General features: G+C 45.0%; 1 protein-coding gene across 2 annotated transcripts; it reads right to left on the reverse strand.

Annotated features, from left to right (window-relative positions):
- Positions 1-3943: 3943 nt before the first annotated feature.
- LOC149358509 (uncharacterized) lies at positions 3944-16849 on the reverse strand. 2 transcript variants are annotated; one of them, XM_089570595.1, is made up of 2 exons: positions 16306-16849; positions 3944-9381 (listed from the first exon to the last, which is right to left on the reverse strand). In XM_089570595.1, the coding sequence occupies exon 2, from the start codon at positions 9364-9366 to the stop codon at positions 8926-8928; it is 441 nt and encodes a 146-aa protein (XP_089426721.1). In that variant the 5' UTR covers positions 9367-9381; positions 16306-16849; the 3' UTR covers positions 3944-8925. The 2 variants fall into 2 exon arrangements, with proteins under 2 accessions (XP_089426721.1, XP_089426720.1); XM_089570594.1 differs by lacking the exon at positions 16306-16849 and adding an exon at positions 12432-13161.
- Between the last annotated feature and the right edge of the window lie 3904 nt (positions 16850-20753).

Consider the following 20753-nt stretch of genomic DNA (forward strand, 5'->3'; position numbering starts at 1 on the left):
GGCGGCAGAACGGAAGACGGTAGCTTTGCAATCAGCGCCCTATATGGCCCGGACATTCGCCAAAGAAAATTGTGCACTTTAAAAGAGTTAGATGTTGGGCGAGTTGGATTTGTGACAACTTATACATATTTTTAGTGCAACCAGGACAGGAACACAAAGAAGCGCTCGTGTTTGTTTTTCGTTCTTTGTGTTCCTGTCCTGGTTGCGCTGAAAATGTGTATAATTGCACAGTTCTTTCGGTCATACTAAATTCGTGCCTTGCATACATCTGGGCGAGCTCTGATCTCTCCAGGACGGATGCCAAAGTTTCCATCAACGCCCCAGTTATTCATTCTTCCCCTTTTGCAGCCACATTTGTTCACGCCTACGGCTGTACGCACCAGTTTATTCATGTATTTATTTATTTATCCAAAAATAGTCTTAATGGCCCCTTTAGAGGGTACTTTTCAGCCTGCACAACAGCGGGCTGTGTTTTTCACTGTTCGCATTGAGGGAGCAATTAATATTGCTCTGAATCACAAAGGTTGCTGGCAAGTACACAGACCGCTTTGAAACTTTTTTTCTGAAAAAAAAATGACCGTATTAACTCGCTCGCGCGCGAGCAATTGACATGCAACTGACATGCCAATTCATTAACATTTACGGCTGGGTACCCAAGTTAGGAGTTTCATAGAAATAGAATTATTTTGACGACACTGTTTTATTTAAGGCTGAATGTTGCACAAAGACATCTTGGCACAGTATAGCTAAGTTCTCACATAATGATGAGATAAATATAGCATTTGGAGTGCGCGCGCACACACACACACACACGGGCGCGCGCGCGCGCAGAGAAAGACAGACAGACCGACAGACACAGACAGAGAGGGGCGGAGTGCAGTTCGATATATCAAATGATCGGTGAAATTGGAGTTCGATAGAGAGCGCCACTTCGCTATCCTTTTACACAGGATATTCAAGGGGATAATCAGTGTGTTCAATATAACCAATAATTCGAAACATCCATGCACGACAGTTACTCAGCTGCAGGATGGCCGCACGGCACCTTGCTTGCCGCCCGACTGCTTCGCTTCGTCGCTGGTAGGACTGGCGCCATCTAGGGAAGCTTCTTGTAACGGGGTGCGCCTAAAAAATTGCAATCAAACCTGTTTTTACCGTGACTCTCAACGTTGAAAATGTGCTGTTACCTACGTTTGGAGGCGCTCCAGTGCATTCTGCTCTCCCTCCGAGCATATGGACAGGAGTAGAAAAACTCCGGCTAGTTTCAGTTTCAACTACTTCAGCGCACCTACCAACTGGATGAGAATTGATGTTTAAATGTCAGTCGATTTAGATAATTAGGCCAAATGCGGATATGTGCGCTAGTACGACGCCAACTGTCGGTTGGAGATACAACCTACTAGGTGGTACCAGGCTAACACATAATTACCACCCCAATTTCTTCCGTTTAGCTATATGCAAGCGTCATTCGAATGACGTCCTCCTCCTAACCGCTGTTGCTCATTCCGCTTAGCTCGGGGCGCGGGGCAGTGCCGCCTAATTAGCGCCCCAGGTTCTCGCCTGGTTACCACTGTTACGACCCAACTTGAGACCCGCGATGATAACGGTGGCGGATTCAACAGCGGAAATTTCGAAAGGTCGTTTGACCCCACGATGACCCCTCCGAAAAGGGTGACTTTCTGAGAAGTGGTCGATGGAGCTCTTCCCACGCTCGGCTTGGTGCCAACGACCTTCCCTTCTAGAAGCGACCGTCGATGGACCGACGACAGGGGAAGAAAGGATGCACCTCGTCTGAGAAGACCCGGAACGAATCAGAGAAAGCCAGCGCAGCTGCGGCCGCGGCGCCATCATGCCACACCTGTGTTCGATGGACACGAGCTGCTAACAGTATTGTTGCATCGCAGTGCGAAAGAGCTGCAGACTTACGTTTCCTCCTTGCCAGTTCCCACGGGTGGACTCTACAACAGGTGTCTTCGTTTGCTGTGTTGTGTAGTGCCGATCTTTGTGTCGCGATGAATTGCCGCCTGGTGAAAGGGCGGAGCCTTGGGCTATTTAACCTGCGCCCAAAGTGAGCACGAACGCTCTGGGCCCTGGGTAAAAGGCTCATCCAGTCCCTCGACGTCATGAACTCTTAATTTTTGTTTCTTTGCTCTTTTCTTCATCATGTAAATAAGTGTCTTAAAAAAGTGCCATTAAACCTGCTTGTTTTCGTATCCCCAACCTTCGAAGCTTCAGACCGTTTCCTCATTCCGAACGAGCCCCCTTAGTGATGCAACAACCGGCCATGCTACCCGAGCCGTAGCTACACTTTGGCAAGTAAGACACCCGGTGGGTAGGTAAGCAGTTGCACAAGGCAGGTTCCATGCCAGGTGTTGCTATCGGTGGGACTTCGGTTGCTTGGGTTGGGTTGCAACACAGGCTGTTCTTCCCGGGCAGCCTCTCACGATTGAATCGGTTGCCTCCTGACACGGCGTGAGCAGGTTGTCCACCACGCGGTGGGCAGGTGCGCAGCCTGCCACAAAACCAGCTTCAGACAATGCTTGCGCACTAAAAAAATATAGTCCCTGCGCATGCACGTAGTGCGAGAATGGTATGAAACCTCAGAAACGAAGTTCTGTTTTCTCCAGCGGTGGGTCGAATCTCGCTCGGCGATGGAGGTAGATCCTTTTTTTTCTGCTGGATACCACTGCCATGACAATGATGCAACGCTTTAACTGACATGCCTCCAGTAGCTATGGGATGAATTGGCGCTGACGCCTCCAACTGCTGGCTCGGACGTCAGTAGTCCGCGTCTTCCTCACGGGCGCCGAGAGCACGAGGAGAAAAACGCTGCTTCTCGCAGGTACCAAGCGTGACATGCCGCCGTGTTCGGACGGAAGTGCCGACCCGGTCGCTTTGCAATCCTGACTATGCGCCGAGGAAAATTAACCCAATAGCGTCAAGGCTTTCGTTTTGCAGAAAATCCGGCGTCGTTGGCAGCACTGTGACCGGACGAGCACCCACCTGTCATCTAGGTCACTTGATGACGTCATCGCAACCTGCCCACCATAGAAGGTGGCAGTTAATGAATGGTTGCAAGAGGTTGTTCAGGATGAGCAACCTGGGTCTTACAATCCCCACCGGTGGCAGCACCTGCCATGACAGGGCAGTGGCGCATAACTGTTGCATCACTGCGCCAGGTGCGATATGAGGACTCTCAACAATCTATGAGTGTAAAGTCGAGAATTACCAGTTCAGCACATATGGGCATTGACCCATCGACGCTATCGAGCTATACCCTTAAGACAGAGCTTAAGTGCTCCTCCAGTTTTTTTTACCGTTTTCTCTCAGTAATAAAAACAAATTTAAAAGGCTCCTAGCAAGTATCAGAAAAACACATTCCACCTTCTGACTCCTCTAGATGAATCAGAAAGACAAGCCACGGTTATTGCCAATAGACACTGAAGATTACAAAAATGACCTTTATAAACATGCTCATGAGCATCTGGCATCAGATGGACATGCCAATTCATTGTGGCACTTGCCGTTGTTAATGCACATATAAGGACAGGCATTATAAACTACAGGCCTTTCTGGTAAGTGCCCCCTAGGCGGAGCCATATTGCTTTCTCGACTCCTACGTGCACCTGGCACTAACGCTGCGGAAGCGACTGCAAAACTGTATTGCAACAGTCCAGAGAAAATGTGTTTCAACGTGCGGATACAATGGAAACGTCTATAATGTGAAGCTGACTTGGCAGCTAGTGATGAGCAGGTGTCGTGAAAGCTGACAGCTGTGTAGTGCATAACCCTCACCGAATCTGAACCTGTGACTGGTCACAAAAAAGCAATGTGCTTGAAAATAAAAATGCAGATTTTCAGTTTAATCAGACACAAGGTTGAATACTGATGCCATTCATGGTGAACCCATGAACACTCAGTAAATTATGACATTACACGAGCACAAGCGGCCAGCGCCATTATATTCACACAAAAGGAAATGCAGGTGCTACAAACAAAAGACCATGAAGTGTGCAGAATAAAAAATAAATGCTTCACAGCTTCTCTCTCACAGATTCTGTACCCTTGCAATGCAAAGAAACGAACAATGCCACATACATGATACGAAAGTGTTAAAGTGTTCAATTAAGCACTGAAGGCCAACAAAACAGCAACAGCATAAAAACACCGGGCACAATTGATGTACAATATGCATATAATGTCAACAGTCCATTAAAAGTACAGTGCTCAATCCCTCAATTGCACTGCTCCTGTTATAAGTTCAAAGAATAAATATCAACACAATATAACAGAATAGCCTATGTCATGAAGGAATAAAAGGCAAGTTTAGCTGCACTGTATGACATCATTGTGCATCTATTTATTAAATATGCCAAGCTCATACTCAATGCAGCCAGCATAAAACACGCTACATGAAGCTATCAAACAACTTTAGCCATTTTCAAGTACGAGCTGTTTGAATTTATACAGCAGCACCGACCACCATAGTTAACAGGTGTTCAAACACCGAGTTTACCAAGCAATAAGACAAGCTTTCGAATGCATTTATAATGATTTTAAAAATGCTTGCTTGCACACATAGTAGTATAAGAACTTTGTTTCTGAAAGAACTAGTCTCCAGTATTAGGAAAAGCTCAGAACAGATAAACAGCTAGGTATGGAAAAAGGGACTAGTTTGATATTCATAACTAAAAATAATGTTTCCAACCAATTGGTATTTAAAACTTCTCTAGCCAATGATAACCCTATCACAAACGAATCAATAACACAGTGTCATGCATTTCCTCAAGCCTATGCTTTTCAATGACAGTGTCTTCTACATAAGAGTTTTGCGCTAGAAGAGAATGACGATGATGATCGACAGCCAGTTTACAGTTGGACGTTTCACAACGATAGCTTGGCACAATACAGCAAGGTACCTACATGCTAGTAAGATAAATATGTTTCTGTAATGCTGCTGAACTGTGAACAAGCCAGCTGTCACGTAAAATGCGTCAAAAAATATAGCCAACCTCATTATGCTTAACATAAACCCCATTACTTTTGAATGCTAAACATGGAATCTAGTGCCACTCGCTGGCAGTACAGTATTTATTGCAAGCAAGAATACAGTTGTCCACTAGAAATAACGTTTTTATTTGTACAGCCTGCATGTCTCAAGGCACTTCAAGAGTGTCATGCACATTCAGGTTCCCTATGGCAAAGGCTTCCATGTAGTAAGGAGGAACAAGATGGTCATAGTAAATGCCTCGAGTCACGGTAAATGCTATGAGGTTTTGTTCATGAGAGTGTGAGCCCTGAAATGCCAAATGCAGTGGAAAGCACAAAAACTCTAAGATCTGTTGTTAAGCATGAAGCGAACTGTGGCATGACACTGCAATTTGAAACACCTTATGAGGCCTCGTTGTTAGCAACACACAATTTCCTGACTTACTCCTGCCCTGAGTGCAGCCTGCTATACACAAGCGCACGCTCAGCCTGCTTCCACACTGATTGTAAGCACCAACCAACTTCACAGTTTGGCAAGACAGACAGAGACTCAGCACACCTTGCACGGTTCAGCTGATTGTTACATTTCAACCAGTAGTGTGACAAGTGTAAGCAGTAGCAATGTGACATATCGGCACACATGTTTGCACACCGCCTGTTCATTTCTCACTCAACAAGAAAAGACAGCATGAAGAATGTAGTACAATGAAGAGTAAGCCCAGAAAAGCAGTAAGGGCAAGGTCCTCTCCTTATTACTGAGTCGCAATACTGACTGCCACCAGTACAACACTCAGGAGTGTGCTCTGAGTGTGTGTGAAGGAACTATATAATGATGGAGAGACCTTTCGACCTATTTTCAGAAACCTGTGACCTGTGATTAGATGGGACAGCAAGCTCCTAAAATACATCAAGCACAATAGTAGTGAGTACAGGAGCAAGGGACGAAATGCAAACACTGCTCTAACATAAACTAAAGCTCGTTCTATGCTCATCAGAGACAAAGCTCGGGTTGTACCCAAAGCAAACACCAGTGCAAGATGTATCCTGTACCGGTAGCAAACTGCACCACAACTTGTCTAGTCAGTCTATTGTACCCACTACAATCTTGACTCATTAACTCAAGACTATGCATTCATCGTATAATGCTTCCCCTAACAATTCCATGGAAAGCAGCAAAGCCTTTCAATCTAATCAGCAGGCTCACTCCAGAACTGGCTCGTTCAGGCTACTTACTATGTTTGCTCCTTATCCACAAATAAGGAAAAAAAAAATTCAGCAATAAAAACTTTCCTGAGGACATACAGTGCCACTACAACTTCACTGTCTGGTCACTGAACATTTTTTACGACCAAAGATGGGACTTATGCACGACTGTATTGCCATGGAAAAAAAGCACTGGGCAATAGGCTTCCACATAGCTAAGTGACTGAAGAATTTTATGCACCCTCCAACCTAGCAGAGTAAACACACACTTTCTATGCCGGCCCAATAAGTTTTCTGCACAGAAAACTCAGAAATAAGTCTGAATTATGGGAAGGCATTAATCAAATTGCTCAAAAATGTATTAAAACTCCAGCAATGTGCCTAGAAGACAAAACTGGGTCTATTTGTCTGAAGGCATGCAGCACGTCCAACATGCTATAATTAAGCATCAGAATACTTTGCTTTTGGATGGCAGTGCTTAATTTAAAGAAGAAAGCAGGTGTTTGAGTCTCTAGCTGTTGTTTTGCTTTGGCCCCAGTCAAATCCTGGCCTTGTGAACCACTGTCATAATATCCACCTTTTTCTTTCATTCAATCATCATAAACTGCGACCTCTTTTTGTTCATTAAAAGCGCTTACTACACAAGCCTTATCTCTATATGTGTTCCTGGACACTTTCTTTACTCAAGGCTTAAATTAAAACAGCAGCTCAAAAAGAGAACCACAATATTTAAGCTCACATTTGGCAGAGTGACTCTGAAGTGGACACAGTAAATACTTAAATTTCATGTGGAAAAGGGACTGAGAAATAGAACATGAGTATTCTTCATTGAGCTGTGGTTGACAGAAACATGAAGTTTTAGAATTGGAGAGAAACAAACTTGGATGTAAAGCTATCCAAAAAAGAGGCAATGCCTTTTTCAAACAGCACATGCACAAAGGAATTGTGCCACATTTTTTGGTAGGCTGCAGCATGCCTTTGAATGCTCCTTTTGCATGTTACAGCCAGCCAAACATTAAATACAGGATTCTCATAATTAAATGGATGGGTGTCAATGGAAAATATAATCTGGCTGCATTTTAAACATATCTGAAAAGTAAGCAGTAATATCTTACTGGCAAAAGAAAGCCGCAGGACTTGTCATGTTAGAAAAATGGCTTACAGCTGTGCGTCTCCCAAGAACTACATCAATATCTGAAAATAATGGCAGTTTACACTGTGCATTACGTTGTAAAAAAAATTCTAGTTCTTTCTGAGCCATTCAAACCAGCACCACCGCTTGTTATGTACCTTTCTGCACCCTTAATGTGGTGCTACTCTTTGTCAGCTGCACATATGGTGCCATACTTTTATTAGCACAGATGGCAATGTGTCTACTGCAGGCAGTTGAATTGAGTAATCGATGTCCAAGAAAAAGCCTCTCCATCAATTGATTACAACACTGCGGCTTTGTGCGCAATAGCCGTTTTAACGAGAATCACACTCAGTACGATCTCTATTAGGAACCTAACTTGATAACCTCACTTCCACAGCAGCCACTTCATACAGAGAACGACTACAGCAACGAGACTCAATTACCTGAACGTCTTTTTCAGAAGTTTGTTACAAAGGGAGGCAGGAAAAGACCCTGCTGGTGACCTCTTCGTGCAGTGTTGAGAAATTCTGAGTGGTGGCAGAGAGGGTACGGCTGGAGATTCTCACTGTGCTCTCAAGTTTTCTGTCACCCTGGATTCCCGCAGAGCTGGTTTTGGTTGAAGACTAAATGGCACCTTTTCCGAGCATTCGTCCGTTGGCGAATCAGGGCTTCTGGCCAGGGGACATCTCTGCTCATTAAAAGGTGATTGGCTCTCAGCTGCAGTGGGTTTCAAACCAGCACACCTTGCACAGAAGGTGGACACACTGCCTTTCTAAGCCACCGCAGTGGTGGCCAGTGAAGCCAGATTTTTACACTGCAAAACACAGGGCACAAGGCACTAATGATGGATCTGGATTAAGTATCTGAACTTTACAAACGTAGCATGGGCCATACTGAGAGCAGTAGTAACTACTGTCATGTCCGTGTTGATTTCATGAAAGCACACCTGTTCTTTTCATTTCTTGCTCTCAATGGGCTGCAAAGCACTACATGGCTGTTTACTCACTGCTCAGAAGTACTTTTGCACAAGCCACTACATAGGTGTATTGTTTGGCATGGCCCACAAAGTTTTTTTGTTTCAAACTAACTCGACTAGTCAGGCAACTAATTTCAACATCAAGAAAGGTAAACATATAAACGTGCAATGCGCATCGCAGTATTGTGAACACACCACGAGGCATGTCATGGCAAACTTTTGAATTTTTTTTCTCATTCACACATTCCATGCAGTAATGGCAACTGTGGGTTACCTGCTGCTATGTGCACACAATAACGGTAGAAACTCAATACAATGCGATGCCAGAGATTAGTTACACAATCTGATGCGATTCCTGTATAGTGTTTGCACACTCAGTTTAACAAATTTTACTTCTGTCTTAAATGTCATTTTTGCAAATTCCTGAAACAGTGAATGAAAAATTTCTCAGCCTATCACAGTAAATTCACTTTAGTAAGGTAAGTAGATGTGAACCGACTCTGTGGAACATACTGCCCACCTCACCATCAAACACTCAGTTTCTCCTCAAGATTCATAACGTATAGCAGAACTCTTAACAAGTGCAGAAAGGAAAGAAAAAGACTCCTCAACTCGGTGCTCCTCAGTCACCACCACCACTATCACATCCTCCTCCACCACTGTCACACCCTCCACCACTGTCACATCCGCCACCACTGTCACCTCCTCCGCCACTGTCGCAGCCACCCCCACTATCATGACCACCGCTGTCATGGCCTCCACTGTCATGGCCTCCACTGTCATGGCCTCCACTATCATGACCACTGTCGCCACACCGGCCGGCTTCTTCATCACTGCTAGAGTGGCCAATGTCAGAAGACCAGCCACCAGGAGGGTAGTATGAGCCCGATCCAAAGCTACCTCGTTTGTAGCCATGATTCTTCTTGTGTTTTTTAAATTTCACGGGGCCTACAGAGGCCACTTTCCTGTATCCAGGACGGCAGAACCAGCACAGGAAGCCAAGAAAGAGCACTGCGACGACTACCACGCTCCCAATGATGATGCCAGACCCAGAGACCACCATGGCTTCAGTGCACCCCTACGTGAAAAACGAAACAAAAGTGGTAACACAGGCCCCTTCTCCCTCGAAAAAACATTAACAATGAAAAACATGTGGTTCAATGGATGTCCATCTATTAAAATATGGAACTGAAACGGGCACCAAAGGTCCCTTAGGGACAGAATACTATGCTTTTTATCTATCTTGTAGTGAATCGAAGTGCCTTTAATGCTCCAACTAGGGCTTTGCACTCAACAGGCGGTTTTAAACTGTTAAACACTACTTTTATGCTATTAGAGACTGAAAAATTTCACAAAGAAACAACTAAAACATTGTAAAGGTTAAATCCTGATGTGCCTGTTCTCGGCTATGTCTCCTGTGATAAATGGCCTCTTTTTATGCGGTGAGAGATTGTCGACATTTGAAGCATCAGGAACCCGATTTTTCACTCATGAGTGCTGGTATGCTTCGAAAGACCCATAAAAATGGGGAAAAAAATATTGGTTTGGTTTGGTTTGGTTTATGGGGTTTAACGTCCCAAAGCGACTAAGGCTATGAGAGACGCCGTAGTGGAGGGCTCCGGAAATTTCGGCCACCTGAGGTTCTTTAACATGCACTGACATCGCACAGTACACGGGCCTCTAGAATTTCTCCTCCAAAGAAATTCTAGCCGCCGCAGCCGGGATCGAACCCGCGTCTTTTGGGTCAGCAGCCGAAATAAGACGTGTGCTAGAAAACAATACACTCCATCCTGATTTCAACCTGAGATATCAAAAATTTAAAACAGCTTCTGATTAACTCTGCTTTCAGCGCACATGTCAAGTCACAGATCAGAACTCACGGACTTGAGTTGCAGCAATACAAAATGTAATAAGCCTCTGTTCTTATTCCTTGCTTCACATACTGCACGAAAAACAAATACAATATTGACAGCAAAAAAATGTTTAAAATCAAAGAATTACTAATGCCCTGAATGATCATCTTCAAAGAAATGAAATTATCACCAGTCAGATCACTAGTCATGCTAACACACTTTAAAAAGCCTTAACCTTTTTACCGGCATGCGTCCTGAATGTGGAGTAATACAAATACAAAGAGGTAAACAATGACCAACACAGACACTGAGGACAACTCCATCAAGTTTTTTCACTGCTAGGAAATTTGGAATTAATGTGAATTAAGTGTGCTTTCCCACATAACTATGTTGCCCCAAACAAGATGGCCGACTTCGCTATAAATGAAGTACGTGGGCTACAGGACAGGCGCTAAAGGTGCGGATAGAATGTAAGAAACGTATTTTGGAAGAATCAAACAAAAAAACAGTCTTTCTTGCTTTTTTTCAGCTGGAAACGCATGGTCAGCCATCTTGTTTGGGACAACATTGTTATGCGGGAAAGCGCACTTGCAGAATTTTGAATATCCCCTATAAGTGTCCTGGATCTGTTTTAGTTTTCCACATTTAGTTTTTGTCATCATTATACAAATAAACTATGCAACTTTGCTTCTTCCAGCTCATAAGAGCTCGATTTCCAGCGAAAGTAGCCTTTTTTGTCACCACAAAAGTGGTAACCCTTAAATCGGGGCTAACTTCAACCTGTCCTCAGTGTCTCCTTAGACAGAAAGTAAATGCAGTGGGCACAGAGCCCTGCTTCATGCTTCCAGCAGTGACCCCCTTCAGTCACCACCACAAGCACCACCATCAGCCCACCCACCACAAGCAAATGCATCACCATCACCAGCCCCACCACCGTATCCACCATCAACAGCACAGTGGTCCAAAGCAGCACAATGATCCACCGAAGTCATGTTCATCAACAGAGCTGGTGCATACATAGCAACTTCTGCGCCACTTTTCTGCTTGTCCTTGAGTGACCTTTGCACAACCTTCGCACTGCAGTAGCAGCACGAGAGTGTGAAGAAGGCCAGAAGACAGAGGGTGCTAACTATAACAAATGAGTAAATGACTGTTTCATCCATGACGGCGTCAACGGCACACAATGGAGAGGAAGCACGCAGGAGAGGAAGGATGACTGCTGAGCAGCATTAGTGCGTTGTTTATGCCACTCTGCAAGCAAAAAGAACAGGCAGTGCTGAAGAGACATCACAGAAGGCAGGGAAGATGAGCGGACAGAGATACAGCAGTTGCAGATTTAAAGGAACACACAGGACTACTCCCGCCAACTTTTGTTCCTAGTAAAAATCAACTCCGTAACCTGTTCTGGCTATGCTGACATTTTTTTGGCAGAAAAACAGCCATGTATTGTAGTGAAAATTTCTTGTCACTTGCTTCGAAGTCGTGATGTCCATATCAAAAAGGACTCTATGATCACCATTTGAAGTGAATGGCGGCACTGCCTAGCCTCACAGACATGCGTGAAAAATCCGTCACAGTGTACCACACTTCCCTTGCAAAATCGACCACAGGCGACAGCAATTGTATATGATTACTTTGCCTTTTTTTTTTGACAAAAGCTCTGCTTTTACTGAAAGTAGCATGTCTCTCATTAGAATTCAGTAATCTACTCATTCAGGCCAACTTCGGTTTAGCCTCACTGTCCCTTGAAGGAGGAGAAATAAGCACCACAGAACATTAGAAAATGGGAGACAAACGCTGGAAGTAAAATGAAACTGCATCTTTGGAATATGAGATGGCCAGCTCTGCAAAAGAGCCCATTTGCCGGCTAGTTTAAACCATAAATAATGAACTCTGTTCAGACACAGAGAAATTTTCACCTTAAAAAAGAAAGACGTTTTCTTTTCTCAAACATCATTAATCAACTAAAATCAAATGCGCACTTCTATGTATACTTTGAACAGTAACTGAAAGAATTAAAATCGTTCATTCAAATTTGCACAGCATTAATCACACAGGGATTACCACGTAGCAAAGCAGAGATGAGGGTCAACCAGCAATGCAACCAGCTAGCAGCGAAACACGAAGAAAAGAAACAGTAGCAACGAAATAAAGATAATCACCAGAAGGTGATTATCTATCACCAGCGAGGCCAAGAAGGTGCAGCAATGCCTGAAGTAGAGAAAACATGCCATGCCAAACGTGCAAGTGTGTGAAAAAAAACAAAAAGGCCTACCGACACTCGTTTCATCTCACAGGACTGCTCTTAAAATGGTCTGTGTCACAGAATCTGTGACGGCAGCTACGGGTACAGTGCTGCCCAGTCGTGAACGCCGACATGCGCACCAAAGAACACCCACTAGTGCTACTGACAGCAGCAGCACACAGGATGCAATCAATGCTGCTTGCTCGCCAATCTCCATGGGGAGTCCAGTGCAATGCAGCCAGCAGCGAACCTTGGAAGTGAGGTCACATGGGCCAAATAAGAGTTCTGGTACTGGCCCATTCCCAGTAAGTTGTTACAACGAGCTTTTAGCACCTGGTGCTTATGCCTCAGTAGCAGCGAGTCATAACAAAAAATTAGAAACCCTTGCGTGATAAGGCTCTACAGCAATAGATATAAAAACTCAATTTAAGACCTGCTCTTACGATGGGTCTTGTGCCTTATGTGCCTTCAACATGACAACTGGCTAGTAACCGCGCATTTATGCAATCCAGCACATGTGGTGGACGTGCCCAGCATTGAGCGGTGGACAAGATTATTGGAGAAAAAAGGAAATATAAATAAATGTAAATAAATGTAAATGTTGCCCTCTGCCTCCTTTGCTCCCTAGCTTGCAGAGCAAGCGCTAGGGGCACTGCGATCATCTCGCCTTGCTGCTGTGTCAAGGCATCCTTCCAGCTCCCTGTCTCCTCCCCGCCCCTCCTAATTCGGTGGTTTGCAATGCAATCAGTAGGGGCACACCATTTCTTTTTTAGACTTTTGCGCAGAATTAACAACTAAATGTGCAGGAAACCAGAATAACGAAATAAAGAGCATTAAATGCAGGGTCAGAAAGGCAGAGGATGTGAGCAGGATTAATTCAAAAGAAAAAAAGCATACTCTGGTGCTTTACACAAATTGTAGAAAGGGAATCAGGAAGTTAATCCTTCAGTGATAATTCAAGAGGCAGTGGCCTACTGTTTGAAGTGCGATTACGGTGTCTTCGATTTTGCAGCTACGAGAAGAAATATAACCAAGATAATGAAACATAAGCAGTGTGCGGTAAATCTGAAGAAATAACTGAGAATATTTCACTACGATGTAGCAGAACCCATCCAGACGTCGACACAGGCACAATCGGTATCCCTGAAACTCAAGGGTTCATGGATAACGAAGGTAATGTGAAATGATCTGCATTAGATGTTAGTACAAAACAGTTGGAAGATTTGGTGGCTTAAAAGGAGGCCAGTGACATGAATATGCAAGTTTAGGACTCAAAGCCTTGCCTTTGAAAATGCAAACACAATGAACAATAGAAGAGGCAATGCAACCTATATGCAAACACTACTCTCCCAATTTGACAAATATCTACTCCTTCCTTTAGTGCTACAGGGGTCGTTCCTTCAGTGCTATAATGGACGATGCCAGGTTGCAGATAATCAGAGAGCTTGCCGCTGACCTAATTAGTAAACAAATGATTCAAAACCTGTCAGTGCTATTTGCATTTTGTTAAACAGCCTCTACTTCTCCCACCTGGTTCTTGAGTGCAACAGTATACTGCTTTTAGAAACAGCAGGAACTTGTTGATAGTTCGTATATTCCAAACTCATTAATATCCCCAAACCAAAAACTTTCTTCATTAAATATGTTAAACGATACACAGCGAGAATTCTTATAGAACTGCATATGGTTTGAATACCTATTTTCCTGTACATCTTACACCTAAAGTGTTACTCATGTGGTCTAAGAAACAAGCATGCAGGCAACTGTACCAAGCTTTGGACACCTGATGCAAATTTTCAGCCATCTTTTTGGCACATAAGAAGACATAAGGCATCAAAAGTTCTTGTCTCAAGCCTGCTGTGTCAACTGTCTTTCAGGTAATTTTGTTGTATTTCTCCGTTGACTCCAGTCATCTTTCTTGACCTGGCTAAAGGAAGAACTAGGACCATGGACTGGATACCAAGAGAAGGCAAGCATAGCATGGGGTGGCAGAAAGTTTGGTGGGCAGATGAGATAAAGAAGTTCGCGGGGATATGGTGGCCATAGCTGGCACAGGACAGGGCTAATTGGAGAGGTATGGGAGAGGCCTTTGTCCTGCAGTGGTCGTAGTCAGACTGATGATGATGATAAGGAGGGCAACCACAAATTCAGCATGAAAGTATCAAGTGACAAAGTGCCCACGATTAAATTTCTGTGACTGCTTTTCCTACCTGCCAGATCAAAGACATAACCTCCGGGTGAGCAGAGAAGAGCCAACATGTCACCACAAGCAGTGGTGCTAAGCCACATGCTACTGAACCTTTGTGTCACAGGTTTATCCAGAAGAGTAAAATATAGACAAATCTGCTCATAAGGACATATCTCAGACAAGTGAATGCAAAGTCAGAGGTACAAGAATATATATCTATCCACCAACACACGCACAATCCCACTCTACAGCTCAGTGCCATCTTTTTGATGCATACTTAATTGTGCCGATTTTCCCACATTTAATGCAGCTATGATTATGGGATACTCTGCAAGTGCAAAACATGTTGCATGTAAATTCCCCACAAAGTGTGTGCATATATATTCAAGACACCTGAGAAAATGTGTTAACGTAATGAAAAGTGCAAAAAGAATTAAATACTTTCTGGCTTTCAGATATTTACTCAGGAGCTGACAATCACCATAACTGAAAAGTTAAGCTATGGGATACACTTTGTGCGCTGTACTGAATGAGATATAGTTTCATGAATTATCTTAAAGATTTTGCATTGCTACCTATATTTGAGGTGCAAATACTGGGCATATACCTGTTAGAAATAACTTCGAACATTTGCAGAAATGATTGTATATTTCTAGGTGCTCCTCCTTAAAAGTGTGCCTCAGCAGGGCTATGGAACATCTGGCTAGCAAAAGCAGCATGTATAATACAACATAGCAGTCCACATAGAAGCCAGTTGAGCGGCTTAGTTGTGCAGCATGGAATTTCAATATGATTACATTTTTTGTGTCAAGCAGTAGAGTTTATGCTGTGAGCATAGCACTCTGCATCGGTTGCCTCCGGTTCAACATGAAGCCTATATTGGCTCTGTTTCTACACGGATGAAGTGAATTGAATCCTTCAGTTTCAATACCTGTTCATTTCCATCCAGTGGAATTATGTTGTAGACAAATCAATCAAGAGTACACCCTATGAGTGAAATACCCGCACACAGAAGTCATTAATATTGAAACAGCAAGGCAACAGTCGTTTACATGACAGTCTTCTTGTCTTGTGAACGACACAGTTTCAATGATAACGATTTTATTCCATTAGGCATATTAAAATTTCCGTCACGTCCTCCGTGCAGATCCAGTTTCTAAGAGCTGCTTTATATTACCCTGCTTCCAATCCGCCTGAGGCTTTTCACTTAATATTTATTTTACCACCAGCGGCGGACTGTAAAGTGTGTTGGGTTCTACGCGTGGCCTACGGCTCCATACAATATATCTATGCATGCGCTTTCGTGTGTATCATGGTTAGGTCATATTATACCTCAGAATGGCAGAAAAGAACACATGGGAAGCTGGAAAACCCGCTTGCTCACCAACGTGCAAGAGTTGTATGAAAGTTCGCCGCACGCTCTTCGACCTTCATTCTTTCTCTGTGTAAACTACAGCCCCCCCCCCCCCCCCCCCCACACACACACACACACACATGCGCACAGAATACAACTCACACAAACTGCGGACACCAGTAAGCACTGGTCCAAACATGCGAAAATCGCGTACATTAAACTCTGGTAGCACCATGCTCTCAAACATGACTGCATGCGCACACGTCGTGCAACATCCGAGTGAGACGTGCTTTCCAAGACATAACTGACCACAAAATTAGCACACTACCAACATAAGCGTGTGCAGAGGCGAGGAAACTTACCAGGCTCCAACAGTATTGACAAAACGCGCCACACGGAGCTCGTTTTCTTGCTCTTTGGTGAGCCTCGAGGACGGCACAACGGCGATCGTTCGCCCAAGTCACACTCGGATCGTTCGGAGAAGTGGCAGCGTCCAAGGCTAACCGCTTCGGTGAGCTTTGCCGCGCTCTTTCACGCAGCCGGAACAACACTTTCCGCCTTGAAGTAACAATATGACGTCCGTGTGCGGAGGACACACACACGAGTGTTTTTGCACGGATAGGTTTACAAAACTTTGCTGGTAGCCGACGTCGGAGCTTTGCAAGCAGTGCAAGCAAGCTTACTGGGTCAGTTCTGTCCGGTTCTTTTTATTGTAATAGATCCACTTCTCTGATCTCAAATATTTACACTGCAGCATGAGGCAGCGCTGCACACTGCGACATTACGCACATCAAGCGACTCGCCTTGTCGAAAGGATGGTCATGGATCATTGGAACGGTCACTGACGGCAAGCTGAAGGCGTAGGAAGCCTGTATGTCAATATTTTGACAACAGATAGCAGCACGTGTTCCACTCATATAGTTTCGTACATGGACGGATGATCTCAGTGACTTCTTTGAAACTAGATGTCGGCAGGCGTGAATGATTCTTTGTATGCTGCCTCCTGGTCACATTAGTAACTAGTGGAAACCACAAAACATATACAGTATTGTGCGTTTTTATCGTAAAGATTTTCGAAATTTTTCTTACCTCAACCACTGGCTCGTTTGCGGTGAAACCGCACACAGAGCTTGCGTATTATGGTAACTTTTGTATCGTAGCAAGTTTTACAACGGTACTTACTTATGGTGTCTTCGGCTGACGGCACTCGTGGAGTTTTCCACGCACTCGTGCGGTGCCCCACGTTCGGCTGGATGCCACTGGTGCAGTGCCGTACGTTCGGGTGGGACGAGCACGACACGCGTGCGTGCCACCGCGCCACCGTGGAGACCGACGGTGGAGCGCGGTGCAATCCCGTCGTGCAGCGCGCGCTAGCAGACGACGCTGTTCACGCCAACGTTTTTAGATCTAAGAGATCTAAAAACGTTGGTTCACGCTCGTTGGTTGACGCAGCATCGACGAAGTGGAAAACCGGACGGATCATTACAAGTGGGCACATTTTTAAAAAATGTTGAATATTACAGCAGCTGCAATGCATTTATTCGCGCTGCAACCACGCAGCCACCGGCCGGCGAGCAATGTGCCTTCCGTTATGAGGAAATTAAAGGTTTGTCAATATTTTTAGTCTTGCAAGTTCTGCCTGCAGCGAACGGCATATGCTGTTCACCCGGCATGCCTGCACTTTATAACATCGAAAATTTTGTCAACGTATGCGCAGGCTAAAGGATATCAATAAAGCGACAATGTGGGGCGCTTAGCGGATTGAGGAATACCTGCTGATATTTTCGAAAATTACTCTATCTGAAGCTCTAAAGGCGTATGCATCGAAACCGGCAAGAATAACGCCTTGTTGTGGTGTCTTACAAACCTGCGCCCCCATAATTAATCGCAGTACCTCACGATCAGGCTCGTGAATCCCGCGTTTCCCGGCGATTCTATCAACGCCTGTTACAAGCGCGACACTGAGCACTGTTCTGAAGAGGCTGTTGCTAATTGTGCAAACTGTTGACTGCTCTAGTTGGCGTCAGCCGCTCGTAGGAATAGCCTCTGAGATCATCGAGGGTCTCGGAGGCCTCGGTTAACAGACGGCAGGAAGAGCAACGACACTCTGTGAGTGTTTCGCACGTTCGGCTGATGTGCAAGGTGACGTGCCACTCGTGTAGTATTTGACGTCACTTCCTGCGCACCGGCACGGAGGCAGTGCGTCTCAGATGAAGACACCATTAGTTAAGCCGCGCATGATGCAAAAGCGTAATCAAGGGAGTGACACTCTCATAGAGCCAATGGGGACGTTTTTTTTCGAAGGCGATGGTGGCGGCACCTGGGAGAGGCGGTAAACGCATCAAAAATCCAATATGGCGGCGCGCGTTTAGGCGGCTGGTTGTGGCCGGTTGCTCGCGCTACAGTGCACTGTACTCGCGCGGTCATGGTGCTGGCGGCCGCTAGCTCCATCCAAGCTTTGTAAATACTAGTGATTAACTGATCCCGCGCTGCATTCACGCTTGATTTCCTAGGTACTTACGGAATCTGCTCACTCGCTTTTGTATTTCGATGTATCTGTTGATGTAGCATGGTGTATGGTGGCGAGCGGCGCGACTGCTTAGCAGCTGCGCTCGATCGAGAACGAAAAGCGTAAATGGTTTTGTACAAAGAACAATTTATTAAAAAAACATCAGCAGTGACAATCGATGTTCAAAAAGTGATTTTAAGTATCAGTGACGTTGCAGTATCAGTAACAGGCATCCTAAAAATCAAAATAAAAAAACGCCATTATGTAAACCTAGAAGACATGAGCGCACAGAGTATATATGGTGGATAAAAAAAGGTTTCAAGGTACAGTATACATAATAAAATGCTACATGACTGAATATAGGTTTCTACGCGACTTTGTAAGAGATTTAGGTAAATAGCAGGGAAGTAAAACATCTGACATGTATTGAAACGCATCAGTCTGTGGCTATGAATAAACACACGCAGAGAAAGGCAGAGAAAATTTTCAACCTTTGACTCGTGTAGAAGAAATCACAGTGCGTTGGGCTAGGGACAACATAATATGCTGCAGTGCTAGTTCTTAGTATAAAGACTCCAAGAAAAGCTCACTGTGTGACTCGACATGACGCCAATGACGCTGCTGCAGTGCGAATGCCACCGACGTCGCCGTTTTCGCTTGCGCGTCTGACCGGGCGTCGTCTGCTGTTGTCTGCTGCCGCGTTACCCGCGTCGTCATCTTCGCAAGTAATTTCTTTGATGTCTTATTTTTAATACCTATGGCTGGTTATAATTTAGTTCATAAGCATGTTTTTATTATTGATAGTGGTCTAAAAATTTCACTTTAATTAGGCTTAACTGCAGCCGCGTTTACCATAGAGCATGCCATAGAGTTTCTTACTATTACCTAGAGGGAAAGCTGGCAAGCCGTCTATGGGAGTTTGCATGGAGACCCCACGTGACCACCTCAGCCACCATGGGCGCTCAAAGCATCATGGGGCGGTGAGCTACTTGTTGCGGAACTGCAACTTTTGGCCAAAAAATAATAGAAAAATAAAGCTGTTTGATAACTACAAACGTCCCAACATTCAATATACTGTCTAATGATTGCAACAAACGAGCAGAAAAGCATTTAAGTGCAAAGTTTGCCCAAAATAAGAGATGACTCGCTCTCCTATTGGCCCAGTAATGAACACTATAAAAACTAATATTTCGTAATTAACAGGCGCACTTTTAAAAGTAAATATGTTTTCAAAAAAGATGTTGTTGTTTAGATACTTTAAGAGGTTTTTTAATGGCATTTCGGAAGAGTAAAACCTTTTATTGGCGTCGTGTGTCGTCGCGTCTTCACTACTATGGCTTTTGCACACTGCGTTCGCGCGAAATTCGTCTGCGCACACACGAACTACGTTTTCGGAATGAAACGCCTAAGTACTGCCACTCTGTGTTCCCGAAAAACTACGACTGTGCCGCAACAAGTAGCTCACCGCCCCATGATGCTTTGAGCGTCCATGTTGGCTGAAGTGCAGCGCCGCCAGCTTTCCCTCTAGGTAGTAGTAAGAAACTCTATGGCGTTTACCGCCGATACCAGGATCGCTGCAATCGTTTCGACCGGGGCGCCACCCTCGGCGCGGACGCGCAACTTGCAACATGCCACAGCCCTGGCGTAATCGTCTGCGTCGAGATCGGCGAACCGAAACCCAAAACACCGAGCTGAAGGGCGGCAGTGGCGCCATCTGTCTTCTGCAGTGGAAAGCGTCACAAGGCGCCAAGGCGAGCGTTGCAAGGACCGCGGGCCCTTTGAATACGCCGTTCCGGCCTTTTCGTCTGCTTCAACTGAAGCGCTTCGAACATTTTCGGCCAACTGAGCGCAAAAAATGCCAGAAACAACTATTTTAACGAGGCTTTGCCATTAAAAGAATGTTGTTTCAAGTGTTCTTTTTTTCGTCCAATGTCTTTATCCAATTCGTCTTATATCGTCTGCTTTCGTGGTTCTCCTAAAGCGTCGGAGGACGACGTCGCGAAGTCCTGAGCTATCCTGAGCTGCGTTTTATGCGAAGCATATTACTAGAGCTACACTACAGCCCGTCGGGCGCGGCGGTGGAGCTACCATTGACCACGTGACCACCACGCGTGACCACGTGACAACATGACGTCACAGCAGAGGAGAGATGGGCTGCCGGCTCGCGCGGTCGGCCGCGGCGGTGGAGGCTCCACATCAGAGGCGCTGCAGCTGACCACGTGACGCTACAGCAGCGGTATAAAGCTGAGCTTGCCTCAGCTTTCCAATGTACTTTCCATGGGTGCCAAGAATGCTGTTGTA

The sequence above is a fragment of the Amblyomma mixtum genome, chromosome 2 (assembly GCF_055824585.1).
Source record: "Amblyomma mixtum isolate Tamu chromosome 2, ASM5582458v1, whole genome shotgun sequence".
Lineage (NCBI taxonomy): Eukaryota > Metazoa > Arthropoda > Arachnida > Ixodida > Ixodidae > Amblyomma > Amblyomma mixtum.